This window comes from Neolamprologus brichardi, chromosome 10, assembly GCF_056152115.1.
Source record: "Neolamprologus brichardi isolate AB-2024 chromosome 10, ASM5615211v1, whole genome shotgun sequence".
NCBI classification, from domain to species: domain Eukaryota; kingdom Metazoa; phylum Chordata; class Actinopteri; order Cichliformes; family Cichlidae; genus Neolamprologus; species Neolamprologus brichardi.
The window spans coordinates 22,095,395-22,116,469 of record NC_142113.1 but is presented as its reverse complement, the minus strand read 5'-3'; the positions used below and the strand labels follow the sequence as shown (position 1 = coordinate 22,116,469).

At 38.8% G+C, this 21,075-nt stretch overlaps 1 protein-coding gene across 3 annotated transcripts in view; it reads left to right on the top strand.

Moving 5' to 3' along the window:
- Positions 1–21,075, top strand: part of LOC102778086 (rho GTPase-activating protein 26-like) — a 90,285-nt gene that overhangs the window by 53,891 nt on the left and 15,319 nt on the right. For all 3 annotated transcript variants that reach the window (XM_006784965.3, XM_006784967.3, XM_087847414.1), the window contains 16 exons: positions 1,766–1,867; positions 1,981–2,091; positions 2,410–2,514; positions 3,071–3,200; positions 3,588–3,688; positions 5,512–5,606; positions 7,141–7,219; positions 8,024–8,060; positions 8,250–8,315; positions 9,357–9,431; positions 9,559–9,643; positions 10,823–10,881; positions 15,865–15,970; positions 18,740–18,899; positions 19,694–19,832; positions 20,483–20,666. In XM_006784965.3, the coding sequence (XP_006785028.2) occupies positions 1,766–1,867; positions 1,981–2,091; positions 2,410–2,514; positions 3,071–3,200; positions 3,588–3,688; positions 5,512–5,606; positions 7,141–7,219; positions 8,024–8,060; positions 8,250–8,315; positions 9,357–9,431; positions 9,559–9,643; positions 10,823–10,881; positions 15,865–15,970; positions 18,740–18,899; positions 19,694–19,832; positions 20,483–20,666 (1,634 nt within the window). The remainder of the gene's footprint in view (positions 1–1,765; positions 1,868–1,980; positions 2,092–2,409; positions 2,515–3,070; positions 3,201–3,587; positions 3,689–5,511; positions 5,607–7,140; positions 7,220–8,023; positions 8,061–8,249; positions 8,316–9,356; positions 9,432–9,558; positions 9,644–10,822; positions 10,882–15,864; positions 15,971–18,739; positions 18,900–19,693; positions 19,833–20,482; positions 20,667–21,075) is intronic.

The window sequence follows — 21,075 nt, the reverse complement described above, 5'->3', positions numbered from 1 at the left end:
AATGTAATCAACTTTAATTTGATGCAGGGTGATAAAAATTCACAGAAATAAATTATTTTTCAAGAATAATTAAATAGATTCAACATCTTTCTTCAACAGAATTGCAGAATTCACAGATGGTACCTTCCCAAAGGAAAAAGTACTACAGCTTACTAGGGTATATTAGACTTAACAGTTATTATATACAGTAATGGACTTCTATACATTTTACATCAGATTAAAACTTTGGGTGTAAGATTCAGATAATTATTTATTAAAAGCTAGATATTTTAAATGAGAATAAGAAAGAAAAGTATGTCTTTGTGCCCCCTTTTCCCTGTTAATGCCCTATCGGCCCCCCAGGCTAAACTTTGCTAGATCCGTCAGCTGCATAGAAAAGGATCCTGGTCTAGAAAGTAATATTAAATAAATTCTAACAACAGCTTATCAAGCTTAATAGTGCTGCAGTTGTTCAGCCGCTGGTTTCCTCTTTCTGGTGCAAAGTGAGCCAAAAACAAAGAAGAGAGACGGACTCGCAACAGAAAAGCCGATCAGCTGATCATTAATCAGTTTCACGATTGAAGTAGCAGCAGGAGAGAGAGAGAAGAGGCAGTTGCTCTATATATTGGTTGTTAAGCTTAACGCGGGAATACTTTACAACCATTCAGAGATGAACTTACACACTTGCTTTACTTCTCTCTGAGATAACTTCCTCGGAGATGAAATGTTTGCTAGCAGGCTACAAATACACACAGCCGCTCTATCACGTGATGCATACTGCTCCTACGAGCTACGGTTATGAGCCGAGTTACGCCGTGTTGCAAGTTTTGTGAGGTGCTTTTTTTATATTTAATGGATCGGATTACATTTTTTATTTCTCTCCGATATCCGATCCAGTAATTTAGGTGAGTATCGGACCGATACCGATACGTAATATCGGATCGGTCCATCTCTATGCCAGTTCCAGCGTTGTTAAAGAAATGGTTAAAAGGAATAATAAAGGCAAAATGAAATCAGCAAATGCACATGCGGCTCACTGATGTTCAGAAATTTCTCTTTGACTTTTGAAATAAGTCCAAGTTATTTTTTGTTTAATGACCAAACAATTTAATATATATTGTTTTGTCTTGTGTATATATATCATTTAGAACAGAAGTGTCAAGTATTCACATTCAGTAAGCACTTCTCTCATACCCCAGTTTGTTGCTTCAAAGTAAATAAGATTAACAGGCTGGTTTCTCTTTATGTGTCTTACTGTACTGATATCTCTATCTTCCTGTTGAAGTGACAAAATTTTAAGTTTAATGATCCTAATCTGACTGGTAATTCCAACATTGCCTGTGAAACAGTTTCTTTCTGTTGCTTTCATTCCATAAATACACACCCTGAGCTCTCTGTCCCAGGTTCATCATCTATCAAATCATGTCTGTCTCTCATGTCGCTGATCTCATTTCTGATGAAACAGTCTGTTGTTTAATAACCAGCTGTGCTCCCTGGAGGAAAATTTTCATTGCTTTACTCCCTAAAAAAAGGGAATTTGTTATTAGAAAGATAAAAGAAATCTGCATTATATGAAGTTTGCTGTGCTCCCTGTTCTAAAATCCCGACTGCAGATAACTGGTAAAATATACTACAGCATGTACACCAGCATTATGAAGAGGATCAGAGTACATGTGTTGGTTTATTAAAACTGGAGAAAAACTCCCCGGTACAAGTGTTGAGACAGTTTCATTAAGCTCAGCCAAAAGATTTGTATTTTATTTTAAATTTTTCCCCCCTGTGACAGGACGCCAAGAAAAAATATGACAAAGAGACGGAGAAGTATTGTGCAGTACTGGAAAAGCACCTTAGCCTCTCAGCAAAGAAGAAAGAGGCACATCTACTTGAGGTAAGATGCCGTGTCTGAGTTTAGACCTTGCTGGTTTCTCTGAGCGAGCAGGTTTTACGTGTAACCCTTGATTATCGGTGTGTCCGTTTTCTTAATTTCCTTCTCTGTTGTAGGCGGACAACCAGGTAGATAACGTGAGGCAGCACTTCTACGAGGTTTCTTTGGAATACGTCTTCAAGGTGCAGGAAGTCCAAGAGAGGAAGATGTTTGACTTTGTGGAGCCTGTAAGATGCTACTAAAAAAGCTCTTCTTCTTCTTCTTTAAAGATGTTGCGCACTTTTTGTAGCAGTGATTTGTGTTATAGTCACACTTTAAGATAACCAAGCACATTAGCTACTCAGTGCTAACTTTTGTTGAGGTATTCTCTGTTTTCCCTTACTTCTTCTAAATTGCCAACCTTTTACTCAGTCTTCCTGTTATATTTTCTTTCCTCCACCCAGACATGTGCATTAATTTTTTCTGACGTACCTTTCCCCCTATCCCCGTGTTGTTCATCTTTTTTTGATCTTTACCTTCATTCTGTTTTTTTCTTCTTCCTGTAGCTGTTGGCATTTCTTCAAGGCCTTTTCACCTACTATCACCATGGCTACGAGTTGGCAAAGGACTTTAATCACTTCAAGACCGACCTCACCATCAGCATACAGAATGTAAGATCAAGTACACACACACACACACACACACACACACAGTAGTGTATCAATGGGGCATTATATCATTTTTGAAGACGTTCTCTATTCTTAACCATATTTACTACTTGTCTAACCATAATCTTAACCATGACCCAAATTGACCTTAAAATCGCCTGATGAGTACTTCCTGTTGTTTCTCCTATAAGGAAAACATGTCTCCACAGTGCAAACAGCAGATAACTAACCTGTTTGTTGCCACTTGGTTTTCCAAAGAAAATTGTTTCTATGTTAATGACCCCACAGCTAATTTAATTTATTACAAGAGAAAGCACTTTTTTGATGAGTTAATGGCCTCATGTAGTATATAACAATATTTATTTAGCATTATATGGTCCAGTTAGAATAAACCTGATGAATAGCCCTTACTTGTGATGTGTGTTTTTAAACCAAAGATTCTCAACTTTCAGCTTTAAAATAGGCCTTCAAAACCTGTTCATTCTGCAACATATAAGGCTTGTTATGTACTTTCCCATCTACAAGTTGAATTTCTGAGGAATTCTGCTTTTGTTGGCAGACGAGGAACCGTTTTGAGAGCACGCGGTCAGAGGTTGAGAGTTTGATGAGGAAGATGAAGGAGAATCCACATGAACACAAGAGTGTCAGCCAGCACACGATGGAGGGCTACCTGTATGTGCAGGAAAAGCGTAAGTAAGCCACATACAACAGTGAACGAGTGTGTGTGTGTGTGGGTGTGTAACGAGGTAAAGTGTGTGGATGTTAGTGGCATCTTGTTTGGCTCACACGGTGTCAGAGCAGCAGAACAAACAAGCCATAATGAACCAATGGCTGACAAACTCAAGTCCGATCTGTTGGAGACGTGACAGCAGCTCTGTCCACGTGCGGTAGCCATGGTAACACTAAAGCACTAAAAGAGGTCTGACCAGGACTCGTCCTTTTCTTTTTCTTTTTTTTTGGTTCTTGTTGTTTTGACCCTGTCTCCAATTCACCCATTTTCTTTTTTTCTCTTCTCCTTTCTTGTGTTTTTGTTTTTTTTACCACTCTTCATCTCTATGTTTTCTATCTATCTTTAGGCTCATTTGTATCTACTTGGGTGAAGTACTACTGTACATACTACCGTGAGTCCAAGAAAGTCACCATGGTCCTGTTTGACCCTAAGTCTGGAGGTAAAACGGTGAGTAGCCTGTGCTGTTAAAATATACAGATAAAATCACAAGTTCACTAACAAAATCCAGGTTTGGACTTGCAAACATTTTTTGTATGGGAGAAAAAAAAGTACACAATCAGGTTCACTTCACAAGCGCCCTCATATACAGGCGCTCATGCAAATGTGCTTCGTCCCAGTGTGGATAAGCACCACTTAGTGTGTGTTTTTATTTAGTTAGTTTTTATTATTCCCCATACCCGTACCACTGTTTTCAGCAATCAGCTCAAAAAGCTGTGCGTTTTCATTCGGTCGCACAGTCACATAGCGAGATATGGGTTTTACGAGCAAGTGCTAACGACTTCTTCCACGTCACCCTTAATAGGTGAGAGTGCAGTGTGGGTGAATAATGTTCTGAGTAAGCAGCAGTAAGCAGAAAATGTTGTCTCCAACTGTTTTCTCAGAGACCTATCTCTGATCGCCCTCCACCTACAAACCGATTAAGCCAAAGCTGATATGAGCCTGAAGTGCAGCTCAGTTCTGAGAAAGTTGCCACAGTTTCATTTTGAGTAACTGAAGGAAACTTGGAAACATTAAAAGTCATAGAAAACCCTTTGGCTTTAACACAAAGCTCTGAAAACCAAAATAGCAAATAAAGAGTAGGTGGACTGCACTGAAAGTAAAAAGCACTCACTAATGACATCAAACTTGGCCCATCTGCGCTTTGCTTTAGAGTATGGCAATAAAACCTGTACTTTGAATTGGTATGACACCAGAGTGTGTAGTCATCTGTAGATTGTGAGTTATCACACTCATCTACCCATCCATTTTCTTCCCCGTCTGTGGCCATTTTAGAATCACCAATAAAACTAAGTACTAGTTACTACTAAGTTAGGCTGTGGGAAGAAGCAGGAGCATCTGGAGAGAACCAGCATAGGCACACACAAAGAATCCATGAAGGCCCCAGCAGGCTTGCAGATTCAAAACCAGTATACCAGTATACCCATCAATTGTTTCAACTAGGTAGAAACAATTGTTATTACCTTTGAACAGAAGTGATGTCACCATAGCATAAATTGTATAATATTGTTGCTACAGGTAGCAACATTGTCTGTCTGTGTTTTCTTTACTTATAAGAAAACTAAGCTTTTGAAAAGCTAAGAAGCCGAGTGTCTCATGGATAATGTGTGAAATGGAAATAATATTGCTGTAATCCTTTATATTGGTTATAAAACTGCCAGATGGCACTCCCCACACATTAGTTTATAGTGTCTATTTCTTCATATTGTTCTTTTTAAAGCGCATATGATTCATTGCCCAGTTCAAACAGCAAGTCTTACTTCTAAATTGGAAGTCAAGGTAAATTTAAAATGCTAAATCTTCAGTTTTACTCCAACGTAAGATATATTTCAACCAGTGATTCATTTCTAATAATAATAACTATATGCTACATACTGTTTTTTTTTGTCTGTTTGTTTGTTTGTTTTTCTGCCCTTGCCTCTGTATAATACGCCTTATTGGACAAGCCTTGGAGCACAGAATAAACTGCTATTGAGGTCTTCTGTTTGCGACGGGCAGCCAATTAGACAAAAGTTGGCTTAAAGAGAGGAGGAAGGGAGCTAAATGTGCTCGTTTCAGACAGGATATATTGACGACCTGCACCAAGACTCCATATGGGAAAAGTACAGAATATTTTAATCAGTGAATCTTGCAGAGCTAGTCTTAGTATGGAGCTGAAAATTACCGTCCTGGCTATTAAATTCCACTCAAACAGCATGGTTGCATTATGATGTCTTAAATGCTCTTCATGTGTTATTAATGTACTACATTGCTTCTTGCTTTTGTTGTGTCAGGGAGAGGAGGAGAGCTTTATTCTCAAGTCGTGCACCAGAAGGAAGACTGACTCGATAGAAAAGCGGTTCTGTTTCGATGTGGAGGCTGTGGACAGGTTAGTGAATATTCACCCAGCTTTCTTTTCACCAGGTTTTACTTTATGTGTCATCAATATGAAAGATTTGGTTAAATGTGGTTCAGTCCCAGCTCACAATCTCAGGATTAGCATGGGCTTTTTTTCCTTTTTTTTTTTTTTTTTTTAAAGCAGGATGTAATTACAGCGAACCGACACATGAGGGCACTGCACAGTTAGTGTGAGCTTGAAGATTGAGGCTCTTTTTCCTGTCTGACTCAGCCCTCTGTGGCATTTCCCTTCTTATACCGCCTCCACTGTTCCTGTCCACTCACACACAACTTCAGCTATCCTCTGTCACACCCTGCCTATCTGTTAACCATCCATCTTTAGGCTTAACTCAGGTCCTTTAGGAACACAAAGCAGTCTCACTCTTAAGCGGAACAGATTGCTGTGGTACAGTAACTCATGCTCCGTGAAGCAGGTTTATTTTAGAGAGCCAGCTCTACAACATAAATCTTCAAAATGATCAAAACAGTCTGATCACTGCATACACAGACTCGTTCCTGCAGGATCCTGATGGGGGGGGAAATGTAGCAAATTATCAAGAGCAATAGAGACTGCATAAATCATTTGTTTGGCATATTAGACAACTTTTAACAGAGCTTTTAACACAAGGAGGGGGCGTTTATAACACAAAGGGAAGAGTGGCTACACTGACAGAGTTACAGACTGCGTCAGTGCTTATTCATTCTTTTTCCATCACAGTGACTCGGAATAAGAGGAGGGAACGGTGATCATCTCTGTGATGAGTTTCCCATGCAAACACAGAATTTAAAGCAGCACAAAATAAAAACAAAGGCCAGAAAAAATTGCACACAAAAAAACGAAAAGTATGAAGAAGACGGTAATAGGAGCAATACATTACATATTCTCTATGCAAAATACAAAATCATGGAATTAACAGAGCCGGCTTTATTATCTAGGATTTTTACGATTTTCAGGCTTTATAACCTCCGAAGAGCTGGTCTCAGTTTAAATCATGAGCACGTGCGCATCACACGTTGCCTCTGTGGATGATTTTTCGCTGCTTAGCCTAATGAATTCTTGTTAGATGCTGAATTTTCATGCTGTATTCGTCATCTTTTTGTTATCCTTTTAAGGGGAAAAATCTGATCGGAGCTGCTGATCATGTGATTTACTGGAACACAGTAGTATAGTCATAGCTCTGGCACCCATAAATGAATATGTTTTGCTATAAAAAGAACAAGATTGGCATTTATTTAAGAATGGGCACATCTATTAAGTAGTTTTTAGTTAGAACATATAACTACTTAGTTGAAAACCTTCATAAGAATTTCTTTAGTTGATAAACTTTTTATTAAATACGATGATTTTATTACAGCTGTGGTTCGATTTATAGGTGCCCCTTGTTGCACCAGTTATGGACATGTTTGTCTTTGTGTGTGTTTGTTGAGTATTCTTGAGGTTTGATGATCTAACACCTAATGTTTGCCGCTCACCTGTATGGTTTGATAAGCTTATGTGCCTTTCCTGTTATTGCTTGTGTGCGAAGGCCGGGAGTGATCACCATGCAGGCTCTGTCGGAAGAAGACCGTAGATTGTGGATGGAGGCCATGGATGGGAGAGAACCGGTAGGTTGCCATGGTTACCAGTTTGTTCTCGTGTGACACAGACAAACAGGAGAGTGAGGCCGAGACAGAGAAGGAGAGAAAAGAAAAGGGGATGGGATGAGAGCTAAACAAACCACGAGGTGTAATTGGAAAACTGTTGGCTCAAATTCTGCGTCTTTTCCTCAGCACATGCTGTCCATGTCTGGTCACATTTAGAGAGACACCACATAAGTCTGAGAGGGAACATTTGGTCTTTATGCTCCACAACAATCAACACAACAGCTTTCTGCCAACCAACTTCCTCAGCACTTGGTTTATACCTCCTCGGTGTACAGCATTTTTGCTCTTTGGCTGGAAGTCTATTTTAACACTCTTATTCAGATGTGTTCTTGTCCCAACACCTCCCTCATGTCTGCATTCAAGTATGCAAAGGTAATCCACATTCAGGAGCTCACCACAAGTTGGAACACGCGGTTGCAGAGTTCAGGGGAACGGTCATAAAATTAAAAAATGCTGGCGATCTTGTTCTCTGGCTCCCACTTCTCTTCATTACAAGCTCGCCACAGTCATGACTGTGAAATAGCAGCAGCAGACAAAAGGATGGATCTGAGCATTAGAGTCATAGCTACTGTATTTTCTATATAATGTGACTTTTGATAGAAATAATAAGTGGATATTCCCTAAAGAACCCTGACTATATGCTTGCATAACTAGATTTATCTATATTTATATTTATATTATAGCATGTGAAACACTGGTAATGTACTTATGTTTGCTTTCCTAATTAAGCATAACTGTGAAGTGTTCTGTTCTTTATTTCTGCAGGTGTACAACCTCAATAAAGATAACCAGAGTGAAGGCAGTAAGTGTCTTTAATTTATTTGGATTGAGTTGATTATCGTTGCAATCTTCAATTAATATATAAGACCTAATAATACTTGTGCCTAAAAAGTGCCAACAAACTTTTAGGCTGGAACACTGTGTTTTTAGTGATGTTAAAACAAATTGATAGTTGGCTCAGATTCATTCTTGTCGCTTCCCTCTCCATCAGTGGCCCAGCTGGATGTCATTGGGTTTAACGTGATGAAAAAATTCATCTATGCGGTGGAAACGCGAGGTACACTGTCAACCCACGTTATTTCCTTTTGTTTTTTAATGCTCTGTAAATCTTTTTGCTTCTTTGCTGTGATACACTGTATTTTTTTTTAGCGATGAAGATTATCCAATAAACTTTATCGTCTGCTGTATTCAAATCATTGACAGTAGTTTCAATAAATATCAGAAGATAATACTGTTTGTGGACCACCTTACTTGTTTACAGTCTTGTCGTGAATATTTTTAGTGCATTCAGTGTTGCAGTCACCGTAAATCTCTCTTTGCTGCCATGCGTTTTTAAGGGTTTATCTTAGTAGAACTGAAGTTTTTCTCAGTTCATTTGATACTAAATTTAGAATTTTTAGGATTATTATTTCTCTCTTTTTTAAATATTTGCACCAAAATTATTGCAAATAATCTAAAAAATAAATGAATATGAATTTTTAAAATGCAGAACATTGGTCTGCATGAATTGAAATTCTGTTCAGGAGCTATGAGTGCGATTTAAACCTTCCTGATGTGTCTGGACATCACTCCCTACAGATTTTCTGTCACCGTACACGTTCACAGGTCTACAATATCAATACCTCCTTTTATCTGTTGCACTAAGAGCACCCATTTCTGGTCACTCTGTACCTTTTCATTGCTTTGTCAGCTGGATTTGTATTTAGCTTGTATATGAAGGTAACCTTGGATTTCTTAGCTGGGACAGGTTTGCAATGGGACAGATAAAGATTAAACACATTAAATTGATATGAGATTCATGCTGATGCCAAAAAAGTGCATCAAATCACAACGGTGTGGTGCCTTTTTTTCTGTTCGTGCCTTATTTGGCAGTGATTTTAAGTTGGTGAGAGGAAGACACATCGTAGTACATTAATAACACTTTAACACATACAGAAGAGCATCTAAAGCATTTATCAAAGTAGAGGAACTAAAGTTTCGCTGGTAAAAGTCCCCTTGCTGAAATCTCTACGTGCTTGCTTGAGGGAGAATTTTGAAGTATCCTAAAGTCCTGATCTTATCATATCAGTTACAGATGATCTCTTGTCTCCTCCTTCAGGTATCGATGAACAGGGCTTGTACAGAATCGCTGGCGTCAACTCCAAAATACAAAAACTACTGAGCTTGGCTATGGGTAAACACTGAAGCACATGAATAAAAAGCACATGTTTAAGTTGTATCAAAACAGTAATTAAAATATCTTTTAAAAAAATTGATCTCTTTTGTTTCTTTCTTTTTCTCTTCATATTTTTGTCCATCAGATCCAAAGACGTGTGCTGACGTAGAGCTGGAAAGCCCAGAGTGGGAGATTAAAACAATAACTAGTGCTATCAAGCACTATCTCAGGTTTGTGTGAAAACTCTTACATAAATGCAAACTCACAGTGATTTCATTTGTTCTTCTACTAAGAATTATTAGCAAAAAAATAATTATTCCAGTGTTCACTGAGCATGAGTGCATTTTAACCTCTGTGACCGTGATAAATGAATTAAATGTGCTTTTTGTGTCTTGGAATTATTCCTCTTATTCTAAATTATAGCACTTTTCTGCACTTATCACATAATAACTTGTTAAAAAGACCTCTGGCCTGAATATATTTTGCTTGATTTTGCTGTCATTTCTATCATTTGTGGTCTGTTTTTCTTCATTTTATACATGTTATTTACTCAGAGTTAATGCTGTGTCAAAACTGCCCGATATTCTGGTCATTATATTGCACGTCATAGTTAAATTACTTCCTCTGGTGCTGTGCAACAATAAGAGAAGGATTGTGATTGTGGTAAGCCAGAGATGAGCAGCTGAAATGGAAAGAAAATGTAAGAAAGGGATGAGAGTAGCAGAGGTGTTCATGCTGTGCTCAATCTGCTGTAGCTAAATGAATCTATGCTGTTCACAACACAAATCCACAGGCATACGAAGATTCGTATTCATTCGGTTGCCCGCAAGCACTTCGCCGGTACATAAACAGACAGATTTATAGAAACACCTGCTGTCAATTCTCTCGTACATACACCCATTTACACCATCAAGACCTCAAGTCAGGCCTCACTGAAGACCAGCAGGTGCCATTATTCACATCAGGCAGTAGGAGAAAGCTCATGTCAAGCTGGTGTGTAGAGAGAAAATATCAGAAGGAGAAGAAAATAGAAAAAGATAAATTGAAGAAAAAATGTCCCAACTAAACACCTAGGAATTATTTTGGTCTAAGCTACTAGATAGCAGTCTCCACTATCATAAAAAGAAGGAGTATCTTTTGTAAGAATAGTCTTTCCTTCCTCAAGTAGAGTTCCAGACTTCTAGAATGACTGCCAAGGCAGATTAGAGCTGTTCTGGCTACACATGGTGGTCCAATACCATACTAAGACACTTCATCCTGGTGTTTCCTTTAATTTCTCTCCAAACTGTAGTGAGATGAGTGCTCATACAGAACTCTTCAGATTTATTGGTTTTTCCAGAGAAGCCAATCCTAAGCTCTTGTTCCATTTTCCTTGCTGATAATCTTCTCCTGACATCTTATGTTTCCAGAATGCTACCTGCACCTCTCATGACATACCAGTACCAGAGGAGCTTTATAAAAGCTGCCAGTGAGTAGTTTCCTTTTGCCTCCTGATATCTCGTTTTCTTCACAAAATGTCTGTTTAAGTTCTTTAAAGCCAACCTTGATATTAAATAGTGCAAACTTCTCTTCAAGGCTACATTGGATAAAAATCGACTAGACAATGCTTAAATAGCTTTTGTTTGTTTTTAAATTAAGCTAATCCTGTTGATTCATTTCAGTTTATAAATGGTTGATTGGAGTTGGTGAAATTTTGCATTATGTTGGTTCTGAGAATAAAAAGTCTTGCACAAACACAAAAACAAACAATGACACTGTGTTGGGGGAATGACCCAGATCCGGATCCTGCTCCATGCCAACTTTTCAACAGGCTAAAATGCACAGCTGTGTCAGTGTGAAAGCTGCCTCTAACTATGTAAAAGAGAAATGAAAATTCAGATTCAGAGAGTCAGATTTTACAGGAGACTCAAAAATCCAGGAAGTATTCCTCCTGGGTGTTAAACATCAGGATTCCCTAGAAGGTGAGACCTGCAGCTTCTTATTTAAACTTGTTAAATTGCAGCATGGCCGTTATCTCACAGTTAGAGAGTCTTACAAAGAAGTGTTTTCTAACTAAATGTTGTGCACACGGTTTGTTGGCTTTGCTGCCGATGGTGCGTCTGCTGTGATGGGCTGATTGGAGCAGCAGCCACACTCCGCTGTCCATTGTGGCACAATGCACATTGCAGAATACGTTGCAGAGCCGAGAATTATGAAACAGAGTTTCATAAATACTCTGAAACTCTGCTTTTTTAATGTCAGTACATTAACATGGTGCCTCCTTTGCTGTATGCAGATTTCCAGATGTGGTAAAAGAGGGCGGTGTGCTGTAGACCACGCTTCCCAGGAAGGCAGGAAAAAAAAAATCTGTCTTGAAATTAGACCACTGTCTTTAGAATAGTTAAATAACATAGATGGGCAAATGGTTATTTGTATCGCTGGATATGATCAGCTGTGTTTAAAGAGGAAAATAGGCTAAACGTCCTAAATTTGGTTAGTTGAAATTCATAATTATTCTATTATCACATTGACAGCAGTAATAACAGTTCACCAGGCCTCAGAGTATCTAGAACTACTCTGGCTTCTGAATTACTATCATAGAGATGTTCTATTTTCACAAATCCTTTGCTGGTCGAACATTTAATATGCTCCCATATGTTTATAAGTAGTTTAAAGTTTATGGTTGCTGTTTATTTGCCCTTGTTCTTTAGTAGAATTAGGAGAGTGACAATATATTCACTGAAAAACTCTCTTTATTCTCTAAATACGGTGTTTTATGGTGTTCCTGTCTTGTTAGACGGTTTTTAATTAAACAGTTTACATGCATATATAGTGGGGAACTGGTAACTCTGTCTATCCGGTGTGGGTTATACAATATTATAAGAAGCCTGGAGAGCTTATCAGAAACTGACAGCCAATTAAAGGTTTACTGTTTTGAATTTCGGTGGATCACATAGCAGCTGCAAAATGCTCCTTTTTGGTAACTGCACCTGATGGGTGTGGTTTGATTCAGGAAACATATTTTATTAAAAGAAAAAAAACCCTCAGCTGCCTGGAAGATAGATTGCCTGAACTCTCCAACAGCCATGGCAATCATTTCAGTGTATTAGATTCTTGTCATGAGGCTGCTAGGCTACAAAATAAACTTTTGCAAGCACCAACTGATCTAGAACATGAAATGGAGACTTTGCATGAACCCCTCCTTTGCTAAATCTGTTCATTTGGATTTCCTTGTTTTTCTGACTCTGTTTAACCATAGTTTAGCTTGCTTGGGTCGATTAACCATGGTTATCCATGTAGCTGCTTCCTATTTTTTAATGAATATTCGACACAGACAAAGTAGATTAGTACAATTCTAGTGTTGGAGGATGCTTTAGTGATTTGTTTTCTTTGTTTGGCAGTAGCTAATCGTATCGGATGCCAAGCTGACATAGGAAGGAAGTCCAGGAAACGACTGTCTGTTTCTGGCCACGGTACCAAGAAAGGCTCTGCAGTGAATCCAATAAAGATTGTTTTTTATGAGTGTATTTAGAGAAAGGAAAAGAGGATGGCAGATAAGTCTACCAAGATAGCTCGGTTGAAAACAAGCCGGACCACCCATGTGATAATGCATGCGATTATGGTTTTTTAGTAATCATTAAAAAATACTTGTGTTTGTGAAGTTGCTGTATAAGTTTACAGTTGTGTGCCTGACCTGACCTCTTTTCCGCGGCACTCATTAGTTTCGGTTGACGTTGTGAATTTCTTTCAGAATGCATATGTGCAAGAAGGCGCCTCTGTCTGTGTGACTTAGCTTTTGAATTTTTTTCCAAGGTGGAATTCTGCCGAAGCAGCAGGGTGTTTTTTAAAGACAGCGTCCTCATCTGAACTCTCTCTTTTAGGTCCTCCCTTTTTTTCCCTCCTCTCTTTTACATGTATTCACCAACTCCGCCCACAAGATCTGATATTGCATCGTGCTCTTCCTCCTTCTCAAATTTCACGAGAGGCAGAATAGAAAAGAAAGTATAGACTCTGTCCATCTTGTGTCTAATATTTATGTACATCACCAGAATTCCTTCCAATTGGGCTTTATTTCTCACTCCTACTAGGAGGAGTGATATTTTGTAAGGCATCTACAAAGATCTACCAAACTTTATTCACTTGCATTACTTAATGCAGTCCATAAGAAAGACCTGAGATGAGCCTCATCTCTGTGACACGTAAATCAAAGTCTTATTTTTTTTAAGAAGCCAATTTAACAAGTACTAATTGACATTAACTTTCTAAAGCACGATTATGCATGATAGACGGAGTTGTTTGCCGCCTTTTCTACAAAAGTGTCAGATAGTCTTAAAGCTGAATAGGCAAATTTCTGAAAAATAATAGGTCAGGAAATACCCTGATCTGTAGGTTATAAACACATTATACTATGTTTGCAATATTTTTCTTCTATCCCTACATTTTCTATGATTTAACCCTTATTTTGGTACATTATGCGTGCCAGGATACATTAAACTTTAATTAAACATTAAAGTTGCGGGCCATGGAACATGGTCTAAAAATCATCCAGTTGTGACATCAGCAAACCACTTCATCAGTCACAGATGTACAAGATTTTTCTTAATTTATTTTTTTAATCAGTATATCTAGTGAGATATTTCTCTATATTTAATCACTTCCTCCTGTGTGAGTTCAGACATATTGGCCTGTTCACTCATTTTAAATGACTCACTCATCTGACATCCTGGCTGAACAGCATTGTGTCCAGTGAACACCATAGCAGGATTAATGATTAGCCAGTCACCACCAGCATGGGCAAGACACACAGGCTGTTTATAAAGACATTCTGCAGACTAAACTGTTACATTGCTGCTAGCAGCGCATACACACCAGTAACTAGAGCAGTGTGTCTTTGTGGATATTTAGGGCAGATGAAGAGGTAAAACAGAAGAAAAGCTGGTAGTAGCAATATTTCAGTTTTAATGCTAAGCTTAAAGTCTTTTCAAAATGTCAGTTAAATGTTTGAAACAACCGAATGACGATTGAAAACAAACGTTTGTGCCATTTGACATATTTATTAAGAACGGATTCGTTTTGGCTGCTGTACATAATCATCTTGATCCATCGATGTAAGTAACTGCTTCCCTACGGTCTTAAAAGCACCCAAAACTCAACTTGCATCACATTAGCAGCTTCCTCAATAATGAGAAAACAGGTTATTGGTGAATCAAGTGTAATTTCCTTGTTTATCTCCCTCCTGGGATGCGGTTGATGTTGGCTGGATTCCTACTCTTATTAAATTCAGAAAGCGTTTGATGGTGTCCTAAATCTACTCCGAATAAAATTAAAGGTCTTCAGTACTGTAAAACCGATTGTGTATTTATACTGTGCCGTGACTACACATGTCTGGGCTGAGGTTTGAAGAAAAACAGAGTTTTGTTTTTTTGTCCCTTTGTGCATGTGTGTAAAGCTGTGGGCACCATAATAAGGAATGCTGATTTTTATTTTTATTTTTTTTAGTATATATATGTGTGTCTGCTGGAGCCCAGCCCAGTTGTGTAAGAAAATAATAAAATTATGGTTGCCTGTGTATAAGATGCTCTGTCAGTTGTGGGAGCGTTGCCTGGCACTGACAGCTGGGGCCTGAAGGTTGATATAGTGTGAGTCTGCTGTCATCTCTTTATTGACTAGCCCTGCAGGCTTGAGTTATTATAGTTATTCATCAGCAACAGGCTGTTCTGCCCTGCTTGCCACGGAGCTTTTCCACTTTGTAACAGTATTAAACACACAGTGCCAATAAATACCCACATGTATCCTCTGCTCTGTCTCTGCATCTTGTGGAGATAAACGTTTTAATATGCGCTTCATAACTAGTTTGGCAGTGATACACAGAAACCCTGATTCCCTCTGAATATTTATCACCTACCTAACCTTGTTTATGACACTCAAGCCCATTACGTCAGTTGGTTTCCTAAATCAGCTGGACTATTTTTTTCACAAAAATGGCACAAACATGAGTTTATGGTGCGTTTTTATAGAACTGCAGGTTGATACTCATAGTGATTATATAGAATGCCAAGATGGCATATGTGGGTCTGATTTTTAATTATTGTTGGGCAAACAATGTGTTTACCAAAGAATATAAGCAGCTTAAGACTGTGTTAGGATGATAGTTGGTTATAGTGACAGGAAAAAGGATGTGAAATATCTGTGTGACATCTAAGAACTCCACCGAGTCTGGATGTTATTCAGACTTTGATTTTATTGAAATCTTGGGTATATTTGTTTAATTTCTGTGGCGTGTATTGGAATGACTGCTTTTTAGTGTCTACATTAATTTAAAAAGGAAAAATAAAAAAGGGATCACGACTGCTTTGCATGGTTACAAAATTACCTGTTTGATGGTTTTGTATGTGCTTGTTTGTGTCAATAAAGATATAATAATCAGCGACATACTTGAATCCCTGAAGTCTTAATATGTGTCTCTATCCAGAGATGGACAATCCAGAGGCTAGAGTAACAGAGGTCCACGCGCTAGTGCATCGGCTACCAGAGAAGAACAGACAGATGCTGGAGCTGCTGGTGAAGCACCTGGCCAAGTAAGTGGAAGAATTGCACACATGGGACAAGAGGTGTAACTGCATTATACGCTGTTCATTTCTAAAGCAGTTTAACACTGTGTAGTGTTGTTAGCATTAGCGACTCCATTTAAAATGCTATAATGCTTCTTTGCTTAATTGCTGTCCAAAAGAATTAATGCTCAGCGTAATCTGTTGACCACACACGCTAATGCTGTGTGTACTGAAAATAGAAACCCATCCGCTAACCACTAGGCGAAATCTATTTCTGGACTTGGGCCTTTAAAAAGAAAGACGAGCTAGTGGCAGGATGCAGGTATTTCTGTCAGTACCAAGAAGAGTTAATCAGACCTTATTCTCAGTGTCTAGTTTACAATTGGATTAAAAGTGGTTAAAAGGTTAAGAAATTGCACATATATTTTCTATGTAATGTAATTTTAAACTTTAGTTGTATCTGATGCCAATCCCGACTTTCCCAGCAAGATTAGCGCTCCACTTTAAGTTCACCCACCTAGTAAAACCCGGACGATCTGATATCCTCGTGTTGGCGTTGTTCCCACATCATCATAATTAATGTTTTTCCAGGGTCCACATTACAAGTGACCAATCACCTTCTTGTGACGTCATACTTTTGCGAAAAATACCCGCCTTCAAAAACAAATGTTTTTCGAGAAACTGCCTTTTGTCCGCCGATCCGCTGATCCAGCAATTTGAATTCCACTCAAGATACTTTTCTTTAATAAACGGTAAGCATTATACATATATTTTCCTTTAAATGGCTGAAATGGATAGCTGTTTGTTTGCTAGTGATAGGCTACTTGCGAACCAGTGTTCTCCAGACAGAGAATTGCGTGTCAATGTATTATGATATATAATAAATGTACAGGTGAATATAGCTGTCATAAAAATGTTGTCAGGCAAAATTGCAGTAGCTTCCATGATCATTTTACAAACACAAATGAATAGAATTTGAACTAAAAGACCTAGACTAATGGTTGTGTGCTGAATCTATGAATCGAAATATCACCTGGAAACATAATTAACTGGTCCATAGCTGTGAAACTGGACATGAGTTCTTGATTCTATGGAGATTAACAGTATTCCAGAAATTTACAAATTACACGATGTCCCAGGACAAATTTGTAAATTTCTGGATTACTGTTAATCTCCATAGAATCAAGAACTCATGTCCAGTTTCACAGCTATTGACCAGTTAATTATGTTTCCAGGTGATATTTCGATTCGTAGATTCAGCACACAATCATTAGTCTAGGCCTTTTAGTTCAAATTCTATTCACTTATGTTTGTAAAATGATCAGGGAAGCTACTGCAATTTTGCCTGACCCAACCCCCGGGCCACGAAACACCAAAAAAGTTGGGGAACGCTGGTCTAGAGAACACTGTTAGCTAATGCTGTCGTCAAGTAGCCTATCACTAGCAAACAAACAGCAAGCCAAGTGAGGAACATATGTATAATGCTTAGGCGGCGGTTTCTCGCGAGTGAAGCAGAGCGCCAGATTGACAGAAAGAGGTGGGCACAAGTGAAGAAAATTTGTTTTAAGGTGGGTATTTCGAAGTCGCAGAAGTATGACGTCACAAGAAGGTCACTCGCGATGTTGAACCTGGAACAACATTTATTATGATGATGTGGGAACAACGCCAACACGAGGATATCAGATTGTCTGTAAAACCCCTTGTCACAATTTAGACTTTTGCTTCAATGCTTTAGATGCTGCTGTACTGTACACAAGCAGTGGTGCTTTGTATTGTACAGGTGAGAGAAATTGTGAATAAAACCCATTGTCTTTCTGCAGGTCACATTCTGCAAGTTGCTGTAACATATAAGCAGAGATAGCATCATACCGCTAGCTTAAGTCTACTTATTTCTCCAAAGCACCCACCTTGCTTTGTGTTTTCAGTGTAAACCCGCATCTAAGCCCCCATGGCTTTATCTGGCTTTTCTTCAACAGCAACAGCATGATACAATCTGTGGTAATGAGGACATAAGCCACATTTAAACCACATGTAGGTGAGCGCATTTGCAGAGAGTTCTGAGGACATGTTACCTGGGTTTAGTGGATTACAGCTGCCAATAGCTATTATCATCACAGGCTCATAGGTAGCTGGATCACACTGTAGCTCAGCTCCCTGTGTCATTTTGTTCATGCATGATTTAAGATTTATTGCATTGTTCAGTGTATACAATGAGGTTTGTAATGGTTGAGATTTAATGAGAGCATAAGTGTAAGCCAAATGTATTATTATGTCACAATCAGGTTTAACATATTCTCCCTCATTATGATTTTCCTGCTTTAATGCCATTTTTTTTTGGACTGCTCAGGCAATGCTCCGATCGATCTTGACTGAGCTCTTACATTTTATATGAGTTTCTTTTTTTTTTTTGTAACCTGTGTTGTTTGGCAGCTTTTGAAATCAGGATTGTGATCTGAATGCAGTGAAAACACATTTGCTTTTCCAAGATAAGCTCTATAAATTCTCTGTAGGCTCCTCTTGTTCATGTGTTTCTTTTGTCTGTTTGTTTATTCATATATGTTAGTGTTACTTCTGTTATTACAGACAGGAGAAAAAAAACAAGAGTTGCTTCTCCTGAAAATGGGTAAAATAAGTGAGGCTGTATATTTAGGTAATAATTATGTGAGTAATGCGTCGTTTGAGACTTTGTTAATGTAAGAAAAAAACTGTCGGGAACTGTAGCTTCAAATCGTGTCAAGTTCCACGTTTCTAATTTGGATTTACTGTGTCGCCCTTTTCTTTGTGTAACCTTAATAGTGTGGCCAGTCACCATCAACAAAACCTCATGACCATTGCCAATCTGGGTGTAGTCTTTGGACCAACTCTGCTCCGCCCACAGGAGGAGACTGTTGCAGCCATCATGGACATTAAATTCCAGAACATTGTTGTGGAGATCCTCATAGAGCACCATGAGAGGGTAAGATGATGCATAACCTTAATGAGTAGCATAACTGCAGAGAGATTAAATGCACCCGTTATACGGACATTGTGTATTTATACAGACACATAGACAAACACACAGCTCAAGTTGGCACTCCTCAGTCTTTTGACTTTCCCAGACCACTGCTATATCTACTGGAATGTGTGAAAATATAGTAAAAGAATGCAAAAATCTTTAACACGCTTGTCTCACCATAGTGAACAAGCATGTACAGTGTCACAGGCGATTAACACAGCCTGCAATAAAAACTGAAAAGCATATTTGAAAACTAATAGACTTATGTAATCGGTTCGAGGAAGGCGGAGGTAAAAAAAATTACTGCCTGTGTTTATTTTTATCACGTCGTGGGGATTTTACTTTCCTGACTGTACTTAAAGTGGAAGAAAATTTCAGTAATGCCATGATCACTGCCACAAGTCTCAGACTAGACCCAGCAATGTCCCCTGTTGTTAAATCTCTACATATGTAATTACTCTCATTTAAAAGACATTTCACACGCAGCTGCAAGCAGCTTTGTTGCAGTGTTCTGTAATTGCAATGGTTGAAGCTCTGCTGCAAAATAAAAAAATCCAGGAACTAATATTCAGTGTAATGCTTCTGCTCACAAATGAATTAATGTCTGTCCTCAACATAATGGGCAAGGGCGGTGAATTATTGTTTGCTTTTATATCACTGGAATCAAGTTTAAATTTGCCAAAGCACTATTTACATATTTATGCACTGTGCTGTTTCTTAGTTTGTATTTAATTCTGATTGTCTTGTTTGTGCAGATATTCAGGGACATGCCGAATTCTTCTTTGTCCAACACGCAGCTGAAAACGCCCAGGAGGAGGAGCACAGACAGCAAAACTCCTTCTTGCAGCGAAAGGCCACTCACGCTTTTCCACACCCCGACACATGCCCACAAGGGTAAGATGAAGGACATGACCTCATGCAAATGATTTATTTATTTTTTTTAGGATTTCTTTATTTAATTTTTGGGTTTTTTAAAAGCATCTGTTTGTTTGCATTAAAACATAGACAACGCAAACCGAACAACAAACAGAACAATTCCTAATCCTAATTCCTTCAGCCACCTATTAAAGGGAGAAAGTTTGTCAGACATGCAGGATTGCAGCAGAATTTTCCTTGCTAACAGCTTTGATAAGTAAACCTCATAATGACCTTTTGTACTTTTGAATAAAGCACCCAAAATAATGCTGTAAGGTGGGGGGGTGAAAAACGTAAAAAAGTGACCCCTAAAGGTCAGTAATCTGTTACACTGAATAAGAATGGAAGGTTTTTACCTCTCAGCTGTAAAAGGCTGTTGGAGTATTTTCGTCACACCACCAGGTGAGCGGAAGAACGGGTGGCGTTGACACCCGACTTAGTGAATATGATAACCTGAGAACAAGGCAACGTAGGATTTTCAAATTAATACCATAGGTGCATCTACTAAAAATCTCAGATGAGTTTTAATCTCAGTGAGAGTGGTTGCCAGTTTTTCTAAATAGTTTAAACCATTTTTATGAAATGAGAAAGGCCCAAGGAATACATCACTCACACAGTTACTCTTACAGGTGAGAAAAGGAACAGTGTTGGCAACGCCACAGCTTCTGACCTGCAACACTCGGTGTCCTCGTCTGCTAACTGTAACAGCAGCAGCAGCAGTAGCAGCAGCAGCAGCCAAGGTCGAACCCCGAGACACAGCCTGACAAGCAATGATGGAGAGCAGGACAGCCGGCAGAACCGGCCCACATCACTGTGAGTAGGACAGCATTACGAAATAAGGTTAACCCAAGTAGTTTCTAACAGATGCACCAGCATAAATACGTGCACTCGATTTAAACATTAAAATGGCACAGTGGTGTGGTGGTTTGCACTGTCACCTCACAGCAAGAGTGTCCTTGATTCGAATGCACTGGAGAGCTGGGACGTTTCTGTGTGGAGTGTGCATCTTTTATAAGGGACTCTGGCTCAATCCCACAGTCCAAAAGCATGCTTGTTAGGCTAACTGGTGATTCTAAATCGGCAGTAGATGTGAGCGAGCTGTTTCTGTCCATTAGAGTAGTGACCTGGGTGTACGCAGCCTCTCGCCCTGTGACAGCTGTGATGGACTTGTTTTGTTCACTGAAAGCATCTATCAGTTGGTGATTTACATAAAATTAACAAG